The sequence below is a fragment of the Oreochromis aureus genome, linkage group 7 (genome assembly GCF_013358895.1).
Source record: "Oreochromis aureus strain Israel breed Guangdong linkage group 7, ZZ_aureus, whole genome shotgun sequence".
Classification (NCBI taxonomy): domain Eukaryota; kingdom Metazoa; phylum Chordata; class Actinopteri; order Cichliformes; family Cichlidae; genus Oreochromis; species Oreochromis aureus.
In genome coordinates, this window is record NC_052948.1 from 64,700,000 (window position 1) to 64,716,045 (window position 16,046).

The 16,046-nt window shown below is 44.7% G+C and overlaps 1 protein-coding gene and 1 long non-coding RNA gene across 2 annotated transcripts in view; both read right to left on the reverse strand.

Annotated features, from left to right (window-relative positions):
- Nucleotides 1–11,577, reverse strand: part of LOC116315090 (neuronal acetylcholine receptor subunit alpha-7) — a 52,129-nt gene extending 40,552 nt beyond the window's left edge. The window contains exons 1-4 of the mRNA XM_031733258.2: nt 11,171–11,577; nt 9,754–11,054; nt 9,443–9,537; nt 3,608–3,747 (exon numbers count right to left, since the gene is read on the reverse strand). Coding sequence (XP_031589118.2) covers nt 3,608–3,747; nt 9,443–9,500 — 198 coding nt within the window. The 5' untranslated portion in view covers nt 9,501–9,537; nt 9,754–11,054; nt 11,171–11,577. The remainder of the gene's footprint in view (nt 1–3,607; nt 3,748–9,442; nt 9,538–9,753; nt 11,055–11,170) is intronic.
- On the reverse strand, nt 6,131–8,636 carry LOC120440849. The gene is made up of 3 exons (XR_005613566.1): nt 8,242–8,636; nt 6,926–7,236; nt 6,131–6,818 (listed from the first exon to the last, which is right to left on the reverse strand). It is a non-coding gene; the product is annotated as an uncharacterized LOC120440849 (long non-coding RNA).
- Nucleotides 11,578–16,046: the final 4,469 nt, after the last annotated feature.

A 16,046-nucleotide genomic window follows, 5' to 3' on the forward strand; every position in this document is an offset into this window, starting at 1 on the left:
CATATAAAATATTTAAACAGCAGGTAGGATGGCACTTTATCCCATCGCCCAGAACCAAGAGTTGAAAAGACTGAATGAAAACGAGTTTTTATAGAGATTACTGCTCTTACACGCTGCGTGTGAATGTTGATGTCAGGAAGATGGAGGCAGGTGGAGGTCCTGCTGGTATCCAACAGAAAGATTCAGCAGAGTACAGACGATAAACGAACAACCTGATATCCAACCCTGCAGCATCTTAAATCTGTAAAAAGGCTGCAGGAGATCAAAAGCTGCTCCTGTACTCAGCTGAATCTGATACTGTGTCGGTATCTCGTATTAATAAGTGGTGATGAATGAGCGCTGAGAAAGGATCCTAATGTTACGAATGAAACCGCGTTTCCCCAGAGGAAAGATGAAGTCTTTTAAAAATGGATGCAGACTGATCAGGCGAGCTCAGACGGGCTGAGACGGAGAAAAGTGTCTGATGAATGGTACCACCAAGAAATAAATGTTAGGAGTGGATGAGGACTGGAGTCGAGGAGAAACCAGCAGATAAAGCAACAGATGAACACGGAGATACTTCAGTGGGTGATTAAAGGAAACTGGTGTTTGCAGTGAATGTTGAGCTGTCTACGCCAGCGGTCCCCAACCTTTTTTGCGCCACCGACCGGTTTATGCCCGACAATATTTTCACGGACCGGCCTTTAAGGTGTCGCGGATAAATACAACAAAATAAAACTAGTACCGGTACCGAAAAAAAGAAGATTTATTCATAACATACGTGAAAAGACCCAGGAAAACCGAGTTAACGATAAAAACGATAACAAAATAACGCTGAAAACCGATAAAAACCCTGAAAACCATACATTTCCCGGTACCAAACGACTCACGGACCTTTACCGGTCCGAGGCCCGGGGGTTGGGGACCGCTGGTCTACGTGATGAGTCTGCTGGGTCCATATTTCGGTTACATCCTGGTGCTGTGGGGAGATCAAGAACCCAAAACAAGTTCAAACTTAGGATTTTGGATGTTTTCCTGTTAAACTTGAGTCAAACCCTCAAGCCTGTAACCTTCTATCAAACACGTCGCCAAGGGAAACGCCACCTTTCACCTTTGGGGTGGAAAAGCAGTTGCTCCGCATCGCGTGCCGGGATGGTTGCTGCCGGCGATGCAGCGGAGCGCAGATAGAAGTGATGCTGGAAAAATCCTCCCAACAAAACCAAAGCAGATATTTGAAACGACAGATTCGCTTCAGATGAAGCTGCAGAAGTGAGAAATCATGACATCAGGTAATTAAACGCTCGGCTTCCTGCCAACTTCACGCTGAGTCATTTATATTGATTAAGAACCTCATCAAGCCCACGCAAAAATAGGTTTCCCTCGCTGTGTGCTGTGGAACGCCTTCGTCACCCCTTTAGCTAATTAGCACGTTCCTGCTAACGGCGAGCTGTTTGTGAACTCTTGTTACTTTTTTTTTTTTTTTTTTTTTTTTTTTTTTTAACCTGTCCCGTTTGGTTCTTTTGCCATCAGAATTATTGTCTAAAGGCGAAGAAAGATGCCCAACGGAAACTCTTGTTACTTCTGAATGTTTACGTGCTGTTAGACTCAGATTTAAAGAGTATTTCCTCCATTTGTTCCTTATTCAGATCCACATTACTTGTTACCATGGCAACAGCTATTCTTCCTGAAGTAAAGAAAATAAAAAACATCAAAGAAGCAATACATCAAAATGAAAACAAGTAGCTCCTTCAACGACAACAACAATCATTAAACATCATAAAAAACTAAAATATTACGACTGGTTCGATTCCTGAAACGAGCCGGCTGCTTTCTCCCTCCTCACCCAACCTCCCCCCCACTCTGTCCGACCCTCTGCTGGCGCTCCCTGCTCCAAAACCCACACTGACAGGAAGTGAATTTAAAGTTCAAGTAAATACCAACGCTGTGTAAAAATAAGCTATACTTTGTCACAGTGAGAGATTTAGGTCCGACTCAGGTTTCATGAGTAACTTGTTTCTCCGTGGGACTGTGGCACCCCCATAAATTCAGACAGAGGGACTCAATGAGATTTAAGGAAGGAGGCGGGAGCGATGAGAGACACTGTGGGGGGCGCTCTCCACAATCACTCGATCCAAAACCCTCACACATGCAGAACAGCCCCGAGGCCACGCCAGGGTCCATATGAAGGTGAAGCTGCTGCACGTGGAGCACGATCGCATCTCCTCTGTGTGCACAAACACACACAGACACGAGTGCAGACCCATGACACACACATGAAGCTGCACACAGAAGACACACACTCACCGCACATCGCAGACAAAAGGCAGTTTTAGAAAGAGTGTGTGTGTGTTTGTGTGTTAGCTGCTCTGCACTGTGGTTGAATAAAGTTCTGCAGCCAGGACTCTGACATGTCTAATAATTGATGTGTGTGCTTGTTGTCACATGCCATGATAGATGAAAGTTGCCTCCTGCTGTGGGCTGCTAGCAGGGTGCAGAGCGAGTGTTTGTTAAACTGGCTGTAAGATGTGCGTGAGGTAGAAACGAATGAGCTGAGCTCGTTTAGTTCCTCACAGCATCTGTTTGTTTGTGTTTATGTCTCAGCCTCACGGTGGGGCCGCGCAGCAGGAAAGTTCATCCCTGAAGTCGGGCTAATTGGAGCAAACGTCCACTCTGAACCCGCAGAAACAACCGAGGGTGCGTCTCATCTCAGATGCAGCTCCACCAAAATTATTGTAACAACAAGGCTGAGCCAGTCTGTCACTGAGTGGAGTCAAGTTGGCAGTTCTATGCAATCTGTTTGTGATAATACGCATTTAACTGTAATAAATCTGCAAAAATTGGATTTTTCTTCTCAGCAAAAGCAGAAATTCACTTTAAATTCCTCCACAGTGACGTAGCTGCTGCAGGACGGTCAGCTGGGAACAAGCTGCTGCAAAGAGCATTGCAGTGGAGCTGCTCGTCTGTGCAGACTGCAGCGTGTCGGCGACCCGTCTGAGTTTATTCATTCAACTCTACACAGCAAAACATTCAGTGCAAACACAGATGTTATCTGGATATTTCTGCTCCTGCTTTCCCTCCTTCCCTCCCTCATATCCTGGTTAAAGTGTTCATAATAGCGTTAGAAGATCACAATACCAGATCTTCATTGCATGGTTATCACATGATATGTCATATGTTGCCCTTAGTCACAATCATCCTTTATTTATTTGATTTATTTAACTTTATGAATTCACACTGGTTCCCAGTAAGACCTGCAGTCATAGTTACAGTGAAGAGGCACCTGTGAGTCACAGCGCAGGGCAAAGTTTATCTAACACAGCTCAGATGCTACAATACAAACAAGAAGCAACAGACGATGAGGAAGCTGTGATTACACTGATGTTTACATATCAGTTATTGTTACTGACACAGCATATCCACCAGTACATGCACCAGTACATCCACCAGTACATGCACCAGTAGCTCACACTCTTCTAAAGATCCTCTTTAAGCATTTCTTTCTTGGTCCTGTATGAAGTCATCTGGTCTCTGATCTCACACACAGATGCCGTAATAATAGGGATATATAATAATAGGGATAATTAACAGTAATAATGTGTCCTGTTCATACTGAAGCAACAGTTCTTACCACGTCCATAATCTGCAGCAGGCTGAAGCTGAAGTGGACGGTCAGGCTGTGGGAGTCATTGCTGACCGGCCGCTCTAACGGGTTGTAGTTCTTCATCAGCTCCTTGTAGAGACGCCGCTGGTACACGCCCTGCAGAGAGCCTGGAGGGAAACAGGAACGACTGTCGTCAGCACGCATGACCGCTCCAACAGTTTAACTGAAGTGGAGCCGGTTAAACCACTGACACTAACACAGGCTTTCTCTCCCAGTTTAGCAGCTGAAAACCACTGAAGTATTCTGTGGAGCTGCCCAGACTCTCCTCCATCCCCATCCTGCCAGTCCAGAGTTTCCTCCTGGACTCAAACCCTCTTAGAGGTCGCTTTGACTACATCGCTCACTCTGTTCCAGGTTTTTGTATAATATAAAAATGAGTTTGATGATCTGAGACATGAAAGTCTGACAAATATGTAAGAAATGTGAGAAATCAGGAAAAAGGCAGAGAACTTTCCCAGCACTACATTTGCTCCACATTTCTGTTCATTATCTGTTTGTTTCGTACGACTGAAGTGCTGTGACGCTGGGAGTGTTGGCAGGTCGTTAGTGGTGCCTCTTGATTGGCCGATGCGACTGAGCGGCTGCGTGAATCGGCCATCGGGTGAGATCTGTGGCCCACGTCTGGTCTGACAAACATCGATTTCACCACATTTCTCCTCCTTTTGTCACCTTTCATCTGAGGCAGCCCAGAGTCGCTCAGAGACCGGGGGTCTTGAAGGCTTCGAGGAGACGGATTACATCAGCCTTGGTGGAGATGAAAGCTCATCCGGATGACTGACAGGTGCTCGGTGAGACCTTGGCCGAGCGTGGGGGGGCGGGGCTGACTGTCAGGAAGTGAGCTCCAGATAACAGAAATATTTTCTATTCCTTTGTCTGCGTTTCGTGCTTTGACTGCTCAACTAAAAACCCCAAACGCTGGTAGAAGGGATATACTTCAAATGAAGGGATCTGAATTTCTGAATGAACGTAAGTGAAAATGAAATGATTTTATTTACTGTCAACATGAAGAACCGCAGAGCTGTGACTGTTACAGTGATGCAGCAGCTTCTGATCCTCGGGTGTATTATCAGTTTTAGTCTGTAGTCCAGTCTGTTACTTCAGTCCTGAAGCTGTTTCTGTGTGTCAGTCTGCAGGTTTCTATTAATAGAACTGTTGTTTCTATTTCCCCCGTGCTTTCACGCCTGCTTTATCTTCTAATATTTTCTATAGACTCTTCATGGTTTATATTCTCATCTTGTTATTTGAGTCTTTTGTTCTTGGTTGTAGTTACTGTTACTAACGCCGTGTTTTTGTCTGTGATGTCTCCTGTGTCACGTTAATCTTGTTTGTCCTTGTTCGGTTGTGTCTTACTTCCTGTTTTACTTTGATAGCGGCTGTTATCAATGTCTCATGTGAAGTTAAACATTCTGTCTCCACCTGTTTCCACCTGACCCGTCGAGGCACGGACCCTGCAGCTGTGCTGTGGTATCTGCACCAACATGTTAGCAGCAGAAGCTTTGAGTCCTGTAAGCTGTGAGGTGGAGCTTCCATGGACCGTTTGTCCAGCATGTGATTCTGGGGAATCTGGAGGCCAAGTCAACACCTCAAACTGGTTGTTGTGCTCCTCAAATCATTCTGGAAAAATTCCTGCTTTCAGTGCATGATCCTGCTGAAAGAGACCACAGCCATCAGGACGCACAACAACTGTGCTTCAGCTCTGATGGTCAGCAGCCCCAAACCACCTGACATGAACAGTTTGAGCTACAGCAGCTTGTCTGTTGGACTCGTGCAGACTGGAGACATCTGACGAATCTGCAGTTTCCTACATGTTCTGACCCAAACTGTCAAACTGGCTCACACTGACCCATTTCTCCTGCTTCTCCCATCATTTTACAGGTTCTTGTTCCCTGACATGTCCCACCCACTAACAGGTGCCAGGATGCAGATCAGTGTCCTTTACTCCACCTGTCAGCGTGTTAAGGCTGATCGGTGTATCACTCTCTGATTTTGCATTCCCAGCCTCGCTCTTTGAGTCTTGAGCTTTTGTACGTTCTCCTCATTAACCTGCATTAAATGCTCACTTTGAGCTCGATTCCTGCTGCCTGAGTCAGCGACACAGCTAACTCTGACACTCATAAACACATGAAACACAAACATGGACTCTAACCGGTCATGTGACTGATGTAATGTTTGCTGATCCCAGAGCTGTGTAGGAGAGCTGATGTGAGTGAAGCTGATATGTAAATGTGTCAGACTGCTCCAATAACAGCCTTTCATGCTGTTCCAGCTGTGGCAGCCCAACCCTGCACGCTGCATGTGCCAAACCAGTTCTTTTCCTTTGTTTTTTGGCATATTTCTCCTGTTCCAGGTGTGCATGTTCATATCACACATGACCAAAGCTTCAGATGATGAGCTCTGTACAGTGAGCCAAAAGCTGCAGACTGTTGTAAAAACTCTATTTATCACCGTTTTTTCACCCTTTTATATGAAGTATGTTCTGATTGGGGATTTCCTTAAGTGCTCTGATGTAAGGGAGGCGTCCTCCATCAGTCTGCTCGGGGTACTGGAGGGTGGGGCACGTGTTGAGAGACAGGGGTGGTTTTCAGGAATCTGCATATCACAGCTGACCTGCAGCATGTGTAAACGCAGAATGCGTGAAGAGTCGCTGCATTTAGGAAGCTAATGCTGCTGCGCCACATGCATCCATTAAAGACAAAGGAAGGAATCTGAGTCTCAGCCAGCGGTGAACAACAAACAGAGATTCTTCAAAATCCCAGATTATGATATAGGAAGCGAGTCTGTGGAGGAGATGGAAGGAGTACTAAGCAGCTCATGAATAGAAAATGAGAGTGAGAGGAGGACGGGTGGAGGAGTAATAAAGATGAAGAGAGGGCAGCTATGACGAGTGGGACGGCGGTCGGTCCTGGTGACATACATGTGGAGGTGTGGAGATGTCCAGGAGAGGGGGCGGTGGACTTTAACCAGACTGTTAACGATGATTTTGGAGAGTTGGAGGATGATGAGGAAAGCAGGTGCACTGATACTGATGGCATGATTACGTGTGTGGTAGGAGAGACAGGTGGGTTGAAGGTGGGAGTACATCAGGGATCTGCTCTGAGCTCCTTCTTGTTTGCAGCACTGACAGATGAGGTCGAGAAAGAGGAGCAGGTGGAGGAGAGCCTGGAGAGGTGGAGGTATGCTGGGGAGAGAAGAGGAATGAAAGTCCGTAAAAGGAAAACGGGCCATGCGTGAATGAGAGGTGGAGAGGTGCAACAGAGAGATAGTGTGGCTGCAGGAGTTTAATACCTGGAGGCAACCATCCAGAGAGAGATGAAGAAGTGAGTGCAGGCAGGGTGGAGCGGGTGGAGATGAGTGTCAGGGCTGATTTGTAACAGGAGAGCAGCAGGAGGGAAAGGGGAGGTTTCAGGATGGTGGTGAGAGCTGCGGTGATGAGTGGTTTGGAGATCAGATTTAAAGGGTGAAGCAGAAGCTGCTCAGTGACTCCACGTGTTGTAAAAACACCACCCCACTCTGAGTCTGCGCTGGTGTGTTGGTATCTGAGTCCAACCGGAGCTCGGTGTGTCCACACTTCTGTGAAGACGTGAAGCTTCTGGGCTCTTTGTGTGTTTCAAACAAACAGGAACAAAACCGTTTTCTTAGGATGTTTTTATAAGCTTTAAAAATGTTTATTCTTCTTAGGAAGTGATAAGGAAAAACATGATTTAATTGGCTGAGTTATTTGAACAGCTGTGAAAGGTCAACATTTCCTTTGAGGAAATAAAATTTCAAAAGATTGAAAGCGGCAGCTGCTGAAGAAGACGTCTTTAAACCTTAAACTGAACCTCAGAGCTGATTTCACAGCGTAAATACCAGAATCAGCACAGAGACGTAAAGTGGTTCAAAACGTCTTTTTCTAAGAAGACATTTATGACCCCGATTTTATGCAAACGAGCTCCTCCAGCAGCGAATAATCTGAAGCCTGAAACCTGCAGCAGGCCGATCAGACTGAAGACGAGTCCACAGCCGCAGATTCAGGCCTAAAAGGAAGCACGTTTCACAAACACTGTACATAATAAAGATCTATAATATGCAGGCTAATAGAGATTACTGAACCTGAAAGAGTTGATACAATACAACTCAGATATAAACTGGTGACTTTTTTAAAATCTCTTCTTTGAGATTCCATTAAAATAATCCAACAGAAAAAATAAGGTGACAGATAAGTGAGCACCTTTGAGTTGTATCCCCTCCACCACAGTGACCCGGCAGCTTGTTTCACCCACAGATTTAATCTGACAGCAAATCATGACAATCTGATAACACAGCCCCATTTAATCTTCACTGGACCAGTAAAACTTCTGCCTAATAACCCAGTAAAAAAACAAAAACACTGTTAGTCCCAGTTTTTCCAGATTAAGACAAAATGCTGTTGAATCAAACTAAACAAACTCATTGTCACATGCAGCGACACTCGAGACGGTGACAGAGTTCAACAGCAGGTGAGCCGTTTATTACGCTGGGAGAAGGTACGAACAAAGACAGGTACTAAAGCTAAACTTAACTAGAACTTCACCAGGAGAAAATAAATACTAAACTCACGGGACAAAGAACATGAAAAATACCTGAACACAGGAAACCAGGAAACACAAACACAACAGAAGACCCGACAACGACTGACAGAAAACTCACACACTAAATCCACAGAGAGGAGACGAGGGGAGTGGAAACACAGCTGACTCAAATGAATGTGATGCCACAGGGGAGGCAAAACTAAACACACCGAACATGAAATGAGACTATCAAAATAAAACAGGAAACACTGAGACGTAGACTGACACACAGGCCTGACACAGGAGACAAGAGAGAGAGGCATGATGGGGAAAGACAACCGACAGGAAGGGGAGACAGGAAGACAGCAAGGAAATGGAAACATTACTCAACAATAAAGACAATTCAATACTCAAAAAATAGAAAACCCAAATATTACAACACAGAAAACATTGTCGACTCAAAAGGCCGGGTCATGACACCCATCAGTTCTTTAAGGTTTTACTGTAAGAAATACAGAATAAATAGAAACTGGCAGAAAATCTACTGTTTCTTATTGTGTGAACAAAACCCAGGAAAACTCTGCTGCACTGTCCTGTGACACGTGGCTGAGCGTGGATGGTGTCAGTAAGAAGAACATAAATCTGATGAAGATACAGGTCCAGCTTTGCGCCCTTCTTCTTTGAAATGTTCCCGAAGACTTGCCGTGGCCCAGACTGGACCCTTTGACGGCCTGGTTCTGGCCCGCGGGTTGCATGTTTGACACACCCACCCATGGCAATGTTAATGCACAGGTGCAAAATTCTTCTTCTTCCTTTTCCCTCCCTTACACCTGGACTGCACGAGGATCACCTCACACTGATTCTCCCTCAGCAAACAGCAGGACGCTGCACGCACAGAATCAAACTTCTTATTTAATCTGCAGATTAAACTTCTGTTTTTGATTCACTCCAAAGAGATAAAATGTGACAGAAGCAAAATCTGATCACAGCATTTGTTGTTAAACATTTATTCTAATCAAATCAACTTCTTATTCACAGTCAGACTTTTATCAGTTTTAACCTGCGGCTGTAAAAGAAAAATCTCACGTTCTGTTTGAAAAACGCATCTTTGAAATGTCTGCATGTGCATCAAAATGCAGTTTAAAGCTGGAGAGCTGGTTTTAGTCCACAGGTTACAATTCTTTATCCAGATAAGTGTCCTCACAGCCGTAGACGACCTGCATGTGTGTGTGTGTGTGTGTGTGTGTGTGTGTGTGTGTGTGTGTGAGCCTACCGTGGATGAGGCTGCACAGCGTCAGGATGAGCGGGGTGAAGATGTGAGCGTCCATCATCAACAGCGAGTCTCAGAGAAGCTGAGCGGGGTTCCTCCTGAACCGACGGCAAACACGGAGAGAACAAGAATCAATAGAGGGTTCGCTCTGAGAGGAGACGGGGTTGCTCCTCCCCCCAAAAAGCATCCAAAGGAGTAGATTCAGCAGCCGGAGACACCGAGGAGAGAGAGAGAGGTCTGTGAGTGTGTGTGTGCACATGTGAGGGCAGAAACGTAGAAACAGTCATAAAACTGAGCTTTACAGAACAACACACCTTCATCCACTGCTGGATGTTTAAGAGTTGTTAGTGTCTGTGAAGGTTCTCAGTCATCCAGGTCATCGTAGTCAAAGGAGTTTGCAAAGAAAAGCGTCTGGACTTCTTTAAGTTGCTTGAAGACGTTTCACCTCTCATCCGAGAAGTTGTTAGTGTTTTTTTTCTTTTTGTTATCTGGGATCTGTATGATGTCATCAATTGGAGATACAGTTGTGGCCAGAAGTTTCCATCCCGTCATCTCAGGCTGGGGTAATGTTGGGCTTTTAATCATGTCTTTGCACTGTTGTTTTCCCAGGGTGGATGCAGGCTCAGATAAATCGTTCACATTTGTAGAAATGTCTCTGAGCAGGCTGCACCTCGAGCACAGTGTTGTTGGCAGCTATGAACATGAACTCAGGCTGATATCTGACTGCTCCTCTTGGCAAAAGTGGTGGACTTCATGTGAATTGCTTGGTTTCCTGGGATGGACCACATTCAAAGACATTCTGAAGCTGCGTCGTCCACACCAAAACCAGTTCTGATGTGTGTTTGGACTTTTGCTAATCCACACAAAAGCATCACACGGCTTCATCTACACTCACTCAAATCTTTTAATAACGATTAATTTGTGTGACAGCACTCGTTGGACTGACCGGCACTCAGAACAAAGTCCAACCAACTCAGTGAAGGAGAAGTGCAGATTTACACAAGTACAGGTTATTCTGATGTCACGTCCCTTTGCCAAGGTCTGGAAGAAGTCCAGCCCTGTCACTGTGAAATGAGAGGAAAGTAGTTATGATGTTCAGGAACCAACCAGGATCAAGCTCGCCATGAACAGGAAACTGCAGGAACACCAGAGACAAGATGCATGTTTGGAGGAATAAAGGTAAAGCTTTCAAACCCAAAAACACCAACTGTCATGCTCTGTTTGCTGTCAGGGAGTGGACATTACACTCAGTGATGGAACAATGAGTGACGATGGCTACCTCCGAGTCGTTCTCCTCAAATCAGCACATAATAAATAACATTCAGTGTTGTGGCTGAACAGTGCAGCAACACCTCCCAGCCGTGATCTGGACTCTTCATCGCTCAGCTTTCACACCTCACTGAAACCAACTCTCGGGGTCTGACAGCCTGAGGTCACCTGCAGAGTCCATTCACACGTCTGACTGCAGCGCCATCACAGACATGAAAACTGAGAGACGTGCTTAAAGCGACGCTCTGCTGCCACAGCTGTTCACGAGGAAACACAAATATCGTCTCCAGCCGACCCCGACAGTCTTTCTTCCTTCAGCCTCCTTGTGTCGCTGTCCCAGAGACGCCTGGAGGAATAAAGTCACAGCCAAGTTCAAATATGCTGCAAAAAGAACATGTTCCTGTTCCTGTGGACGATGTTCATCATCATGAAAGTTTCAAATAAGTGCACCAGTGTACGTACAAGTAATCAAAGTGAGGACCAAAGCTGCAGACCCTCACTTTCTCACAGTTTTTCTCTACTTTTGGATCTGTATGATGTCATAAAGAGCCTGGTCCTTTCAGGTACTCAGCAGCGTCACCAAACTGGTGTTCAAATCTTGACCTAAAAGGGGAGGAGCTAAAATTATGGATGTGATTCAAACAGCCCGCGGTGGCTGACGACCGTGCTGTAAGTAAAGATTATTATTGCGACTGTGTGCAGGGAACTTGGGATCTCGTTGCCTTGGAAATGGTTCCCTCAAAGACTCGTCTGCAACCACTCACATTCAGCTGCAGCTCTGGCAATAACACACCCGTCTGCTTTCAGCTTTATATGAAATCTAAGCAAAAAAATCACAAATCTGTTGCTGTCTTTATATACGAAATTCACATTAACTGCTGAGACCTAGATTAGAGATCTGCAACAGAACTTACGCTCAACAACCAGGATTTTAAATAGGAAAATCACTAGAAACCAGCTGCCAACCAGTCCCTACAAGGCCTCTGTTACAAAGACAGGTTCTGCACACATCTGTGCAGACTGACTCCCACAAAGGTGACATCCACAGATTGGGGGTGTTGTATGCTGAACTTCTGAACAACCGTCTCCGCCAGTAAAATAAATTAACTGCAATGATTTTTACTTCTCATCTAGTCTAACTGAACCATAACCTTTGACAGGGTGCAGGTGAGCTGGAGGATGTTCCATGAGGACTGACGGGGGTGCGGGAGCATCAACTACATCCTGCCAGCTTCTCACATGTAAGCACAAGGTGTCCTTTGTCTGCACCGCATGGCTTTAAAGTAGGGGTGGGCGATATAAACGATATACGATAGAAACGATATAAATTTGGCCAACAATAGAGATTTTGACTATACCGCTCTATCGTGATAGCGCATGTTGATGATGTCATCAAGCTGCGCCTGTTTTGGTCGAAAGCATCGCAGCGGCTACAACCATTATCATCTGCAAATTATGCCGGGCGACAGTCATAACAAAAAGATGAAGCACTTTTGAAATATGGGGAAAGCCAAAAACTGCGCTTCCTCCACTTCTGTAACATTGATTCATTAATGTTGAATTCTCTGGCAGCTGCTCTATTCCCATGTTGTTGCAGTATATTAATAACTAACCTCGTATTGTGGATGAATAATCTCAGTTGTTCTCCTGACTGAATTTTCCCCCGTTTACAGCATCCTGCCATGCGATTGCATTTGTCCCTAACCACCAGAATCCCTCACGTTAACTTTTATCGAGTGGGAAAAAAAGTTAGCATTCATCCTTCAGCTTCACTGTGCTAATGTTATGCTAACATAGCTGTGTCACTAGCAATCACGTAGCACATCATTATATACCAGCTAGCCCAACTTCAGTAACCCTACAAACGTCACTGCTGTTTAGTTTTCTGTCTTCATTTATGTTGGAAGTGATAGCAGAGCTGTACGTTTGAATTAGTTTAAAAAATCTCTCAGTCAGAACATGCTATATCATGTTTAGGTGGAAACTAGCGAGCTAGCTTCCTGTTAACTTCTAACTCCGTTAAATTTAATAAATTCTGTTTTCATGGATGCCTGGATGTTAAACTTAATTGTTACACCTGGTAAAGCAGCAACACTGATCATTTTATTAAAGATTAAAGAATTTAGACCGTTTTTAACTCTCAGTATTCGTTTGACTTTGGGACCTGAAGCGGACGGAGTTTTGGACCCAGATTACTCCGCGAAGCTCCTCACTACGGCAGCCGTAATGCTCTGACAATCCATCAAGCTGTGCGGCTTACCAAAGTTGTACTAAAACATTTTTTAACAGATTTCTGCACGATCAAATCGGTTCGAGGTCAGTAAGCACAACCAGAATTCATACATAAAAATCGAGAGTGTGCCTTGAGAAAATTAAAGGATTTTAAGTGCGCCTTATAGTGTGTAAAATGCATTATACAGAAGAAAAGAATATATCGCGATATATATCGTTACCGCACGTGCTTCAAATTATATCTCGATATGGATTTTAGGCCATATCGCCCAGCCCTACTTTAAAGATTACACTCGTCACACATGGACACGTGTGAAGGACCTCGTAGTGCTCAAATATATTTAAACCCCTTTTGTGCTGCCTGAATTTTACAGTCAGCATCTAGTGGCTGTTAGCGGTACTGCACTGAGAGACGTCATCCTCGGACACATGACGGAGGCCAAAGCCTCGTCACTGTTTCATGTTTGTTTCCTTGTGTGACATGTAATGATGGCAGCAAAGTGAAAACGAGCTCTGATGTTCAGTTTCATACTTTTGCCTTTTATTAAAAGTCATTTTATTTACTGTCATGGAAACTCTGAATAAAGTTGTTCATTTGAGTCGAGTTCTCAGCATGAAGGCGTTTCTCTGCTCAGCTGAGCATGATACAAACTCCTGATTAATTTCCTAATGAGGGCTGAATAATTAGCTTGTTTTCTTAATGACTCTCTCCATTAAAGACAGCGGCTGGCACAGAGAGAAGAGCGACGTCTGCCAAACTAAAGCCAAACTGTGGCCATGATGATTATTCTGAGTCTGTTTGAGAGTTTAGTCACTGCAGCTTCAGCTGAGGGCGTTGCCCTGACAGATCCATCGTTGCTCTCACACAACAACGAGAAGCTTTACACGTGGAGACAAAGACTTAGTCATGGAGTTCCTCGGGCCTCTGTGATGGGACTGATACTTTTTATTATACATGTTTCCCTCCAATACTATAATTCATTATTATCAGGTTGTCATTCATTGGCTCCCTGTTAAATCCAGAATTCAAAAGTCTGCTCCTCACATACAAGGTCTTAAATAAGCATCCTCAGCTCAGCAGGCTCGCTGCACTCTGCAGCTTATTACCAGCTCTGCCTACAGCAGTGATGAGCACAAATCCTGTAACACATTCAAGGGAAATGACATGAGGAGCTGACACAGCTGATCATTACACAGGCCTGGACTGCCACCTAGTGGAGGAAGAGAGAACTGCCTCTCACGACCGTTTCCAAGGAGCTGCAGGCAAAAACATCCTGAAATTTCAGGCTGTTTTACTCCCGTGTAGCCAGCTGGGTTCCAGACTTTTTTCATTTCACACTTATTTAACATCCCTGTGACTCTGGGCCTTACTCCACCTGGCCTCACCTGTGCACCACCTCTATTTTCTATTCCTCTACAGAGACATGGTATGCAGTGGGGACTGTGAGATGTCATGACTGTCTCCTTTTTGAAGTTATTCACTCAGTTATAAGTTACACTTGTGTTTGAATCCTGCAGCTTATCACACATTTGATTTCCATGTGTGACAACTGCAAGTGTCCAGAGTGAGGACAGACTGAGGGACCCACTGCTGCACATCATCTGTGAGGCTTTGCACCCCTGATGATCCACCAGGACAAACTCAGCAGTGTGTGAGGAAGAGGAGGAGGAAGAGCCAGCAGCAGCTGACAGATGGAGAGAATAGACAGACTGTTCCCTGTTTGTGAAGGACTGCTAGGAAAGTTTAAATCTCGTTTAAAGACCCATCTTTTCACTCTGGCTTTGATGTAAGATAGTTTGATTATCATTTGGTTGGTTTCTATGTTTGTCTCGTCTTGTGTTGTATTTGTCTTATTTTATTTCCTAATTTGTGAAGCACTTTGATCAAAACTGTTGTTTTTAAATGTGCTATATAAATAAATTTTGATTTGATTTTTGATTTGAGAAAAGTTGAGAATAACTAATTGTCTGTCCTGAATCAGTCTTATTAGGCAATGTTCAAATAATGTTATCATTCCTGTCAGGATCTGGAGACTCGACTGGAAAATTCCATCAGGCACCTGAGTTCCTTGGTCTCCACCCCCTGGGCGGAGCCATCATCCCTGCTGCAGTCTTGCACACCTGAGACTGATTCAGGGCAATCAGGTTGAGGATTTAAGGCCCCCTCAGACTCTCCTTCACCGCCAGTTTGTCAATGACCTCACATTTCCTGGACCTTCTTTGCTATCACCCTCAACATCAGCTCTCTGTGGATCATCTTCATATTCTGGAAAAATACAAGGACCCTCACCTGCCTGCCCTCCAGCCTTACTCACCACCTTGGACACAGCGGAACTCAGGTCTGCCAGCCTTTCCACTACTCCCCTGGACTATCGCTGCCTCTCCCTCAAAGCGAGGTTCACGCCAGTCACCAATAAGCGCTATCAGTCAGTTTCACCTCTGCTAGGATACCCTGCACCTGCCGCCTTCTTAACCCTGTTCTCTTTTCTTCCCAGACGCAACCTGCTAAACCCCCGTTCACCTCCACTGTCCCACGGCTACATCATTAGCAACACCCTGCCACATAGTCACTTGTTGACTAAATAATAAACACTGCAAAACGTTGAGCCGTCTCTGTTTGTGGTTATCTGCAATCGAGTCCAATCTAGCTATCAGCCCGTGGCCATTGTGACAATTCCAGTGTTTTCAGTGTGGGAGAAAGTACTCAGGGCCTTCAAGTTACACACTATGAAAGGCAGCAACAAGTTTAATGTTCAGAAACCTAAAGTATGTATCAGCAGCAGAATGGAGCTAAAAATAAATGTTTGTTTCAGTTCTATGAAGCTTTGAGTATTTTGGATTAGTAGCACTGCTGTGTTTGTTGCATCATATTGCTGTAATTGTTTATATGCTTTATATATTCTGAGGTAAGTTGATCTATAGTGTTACATCATATTCTATAAGGATGTTATGTGTTTGTAGACTTTCTGCCCAGTTTGACCCATTTAGCAGAAGTCAGCCTGTTTAAGGCTCTGATATCTATTCTGTGTGACTTAAAGCAGTTATGACATGGTCTGATTTTCTCACCCAATAAAGGAATATTTCATATATCAGTCTGATCTTCATT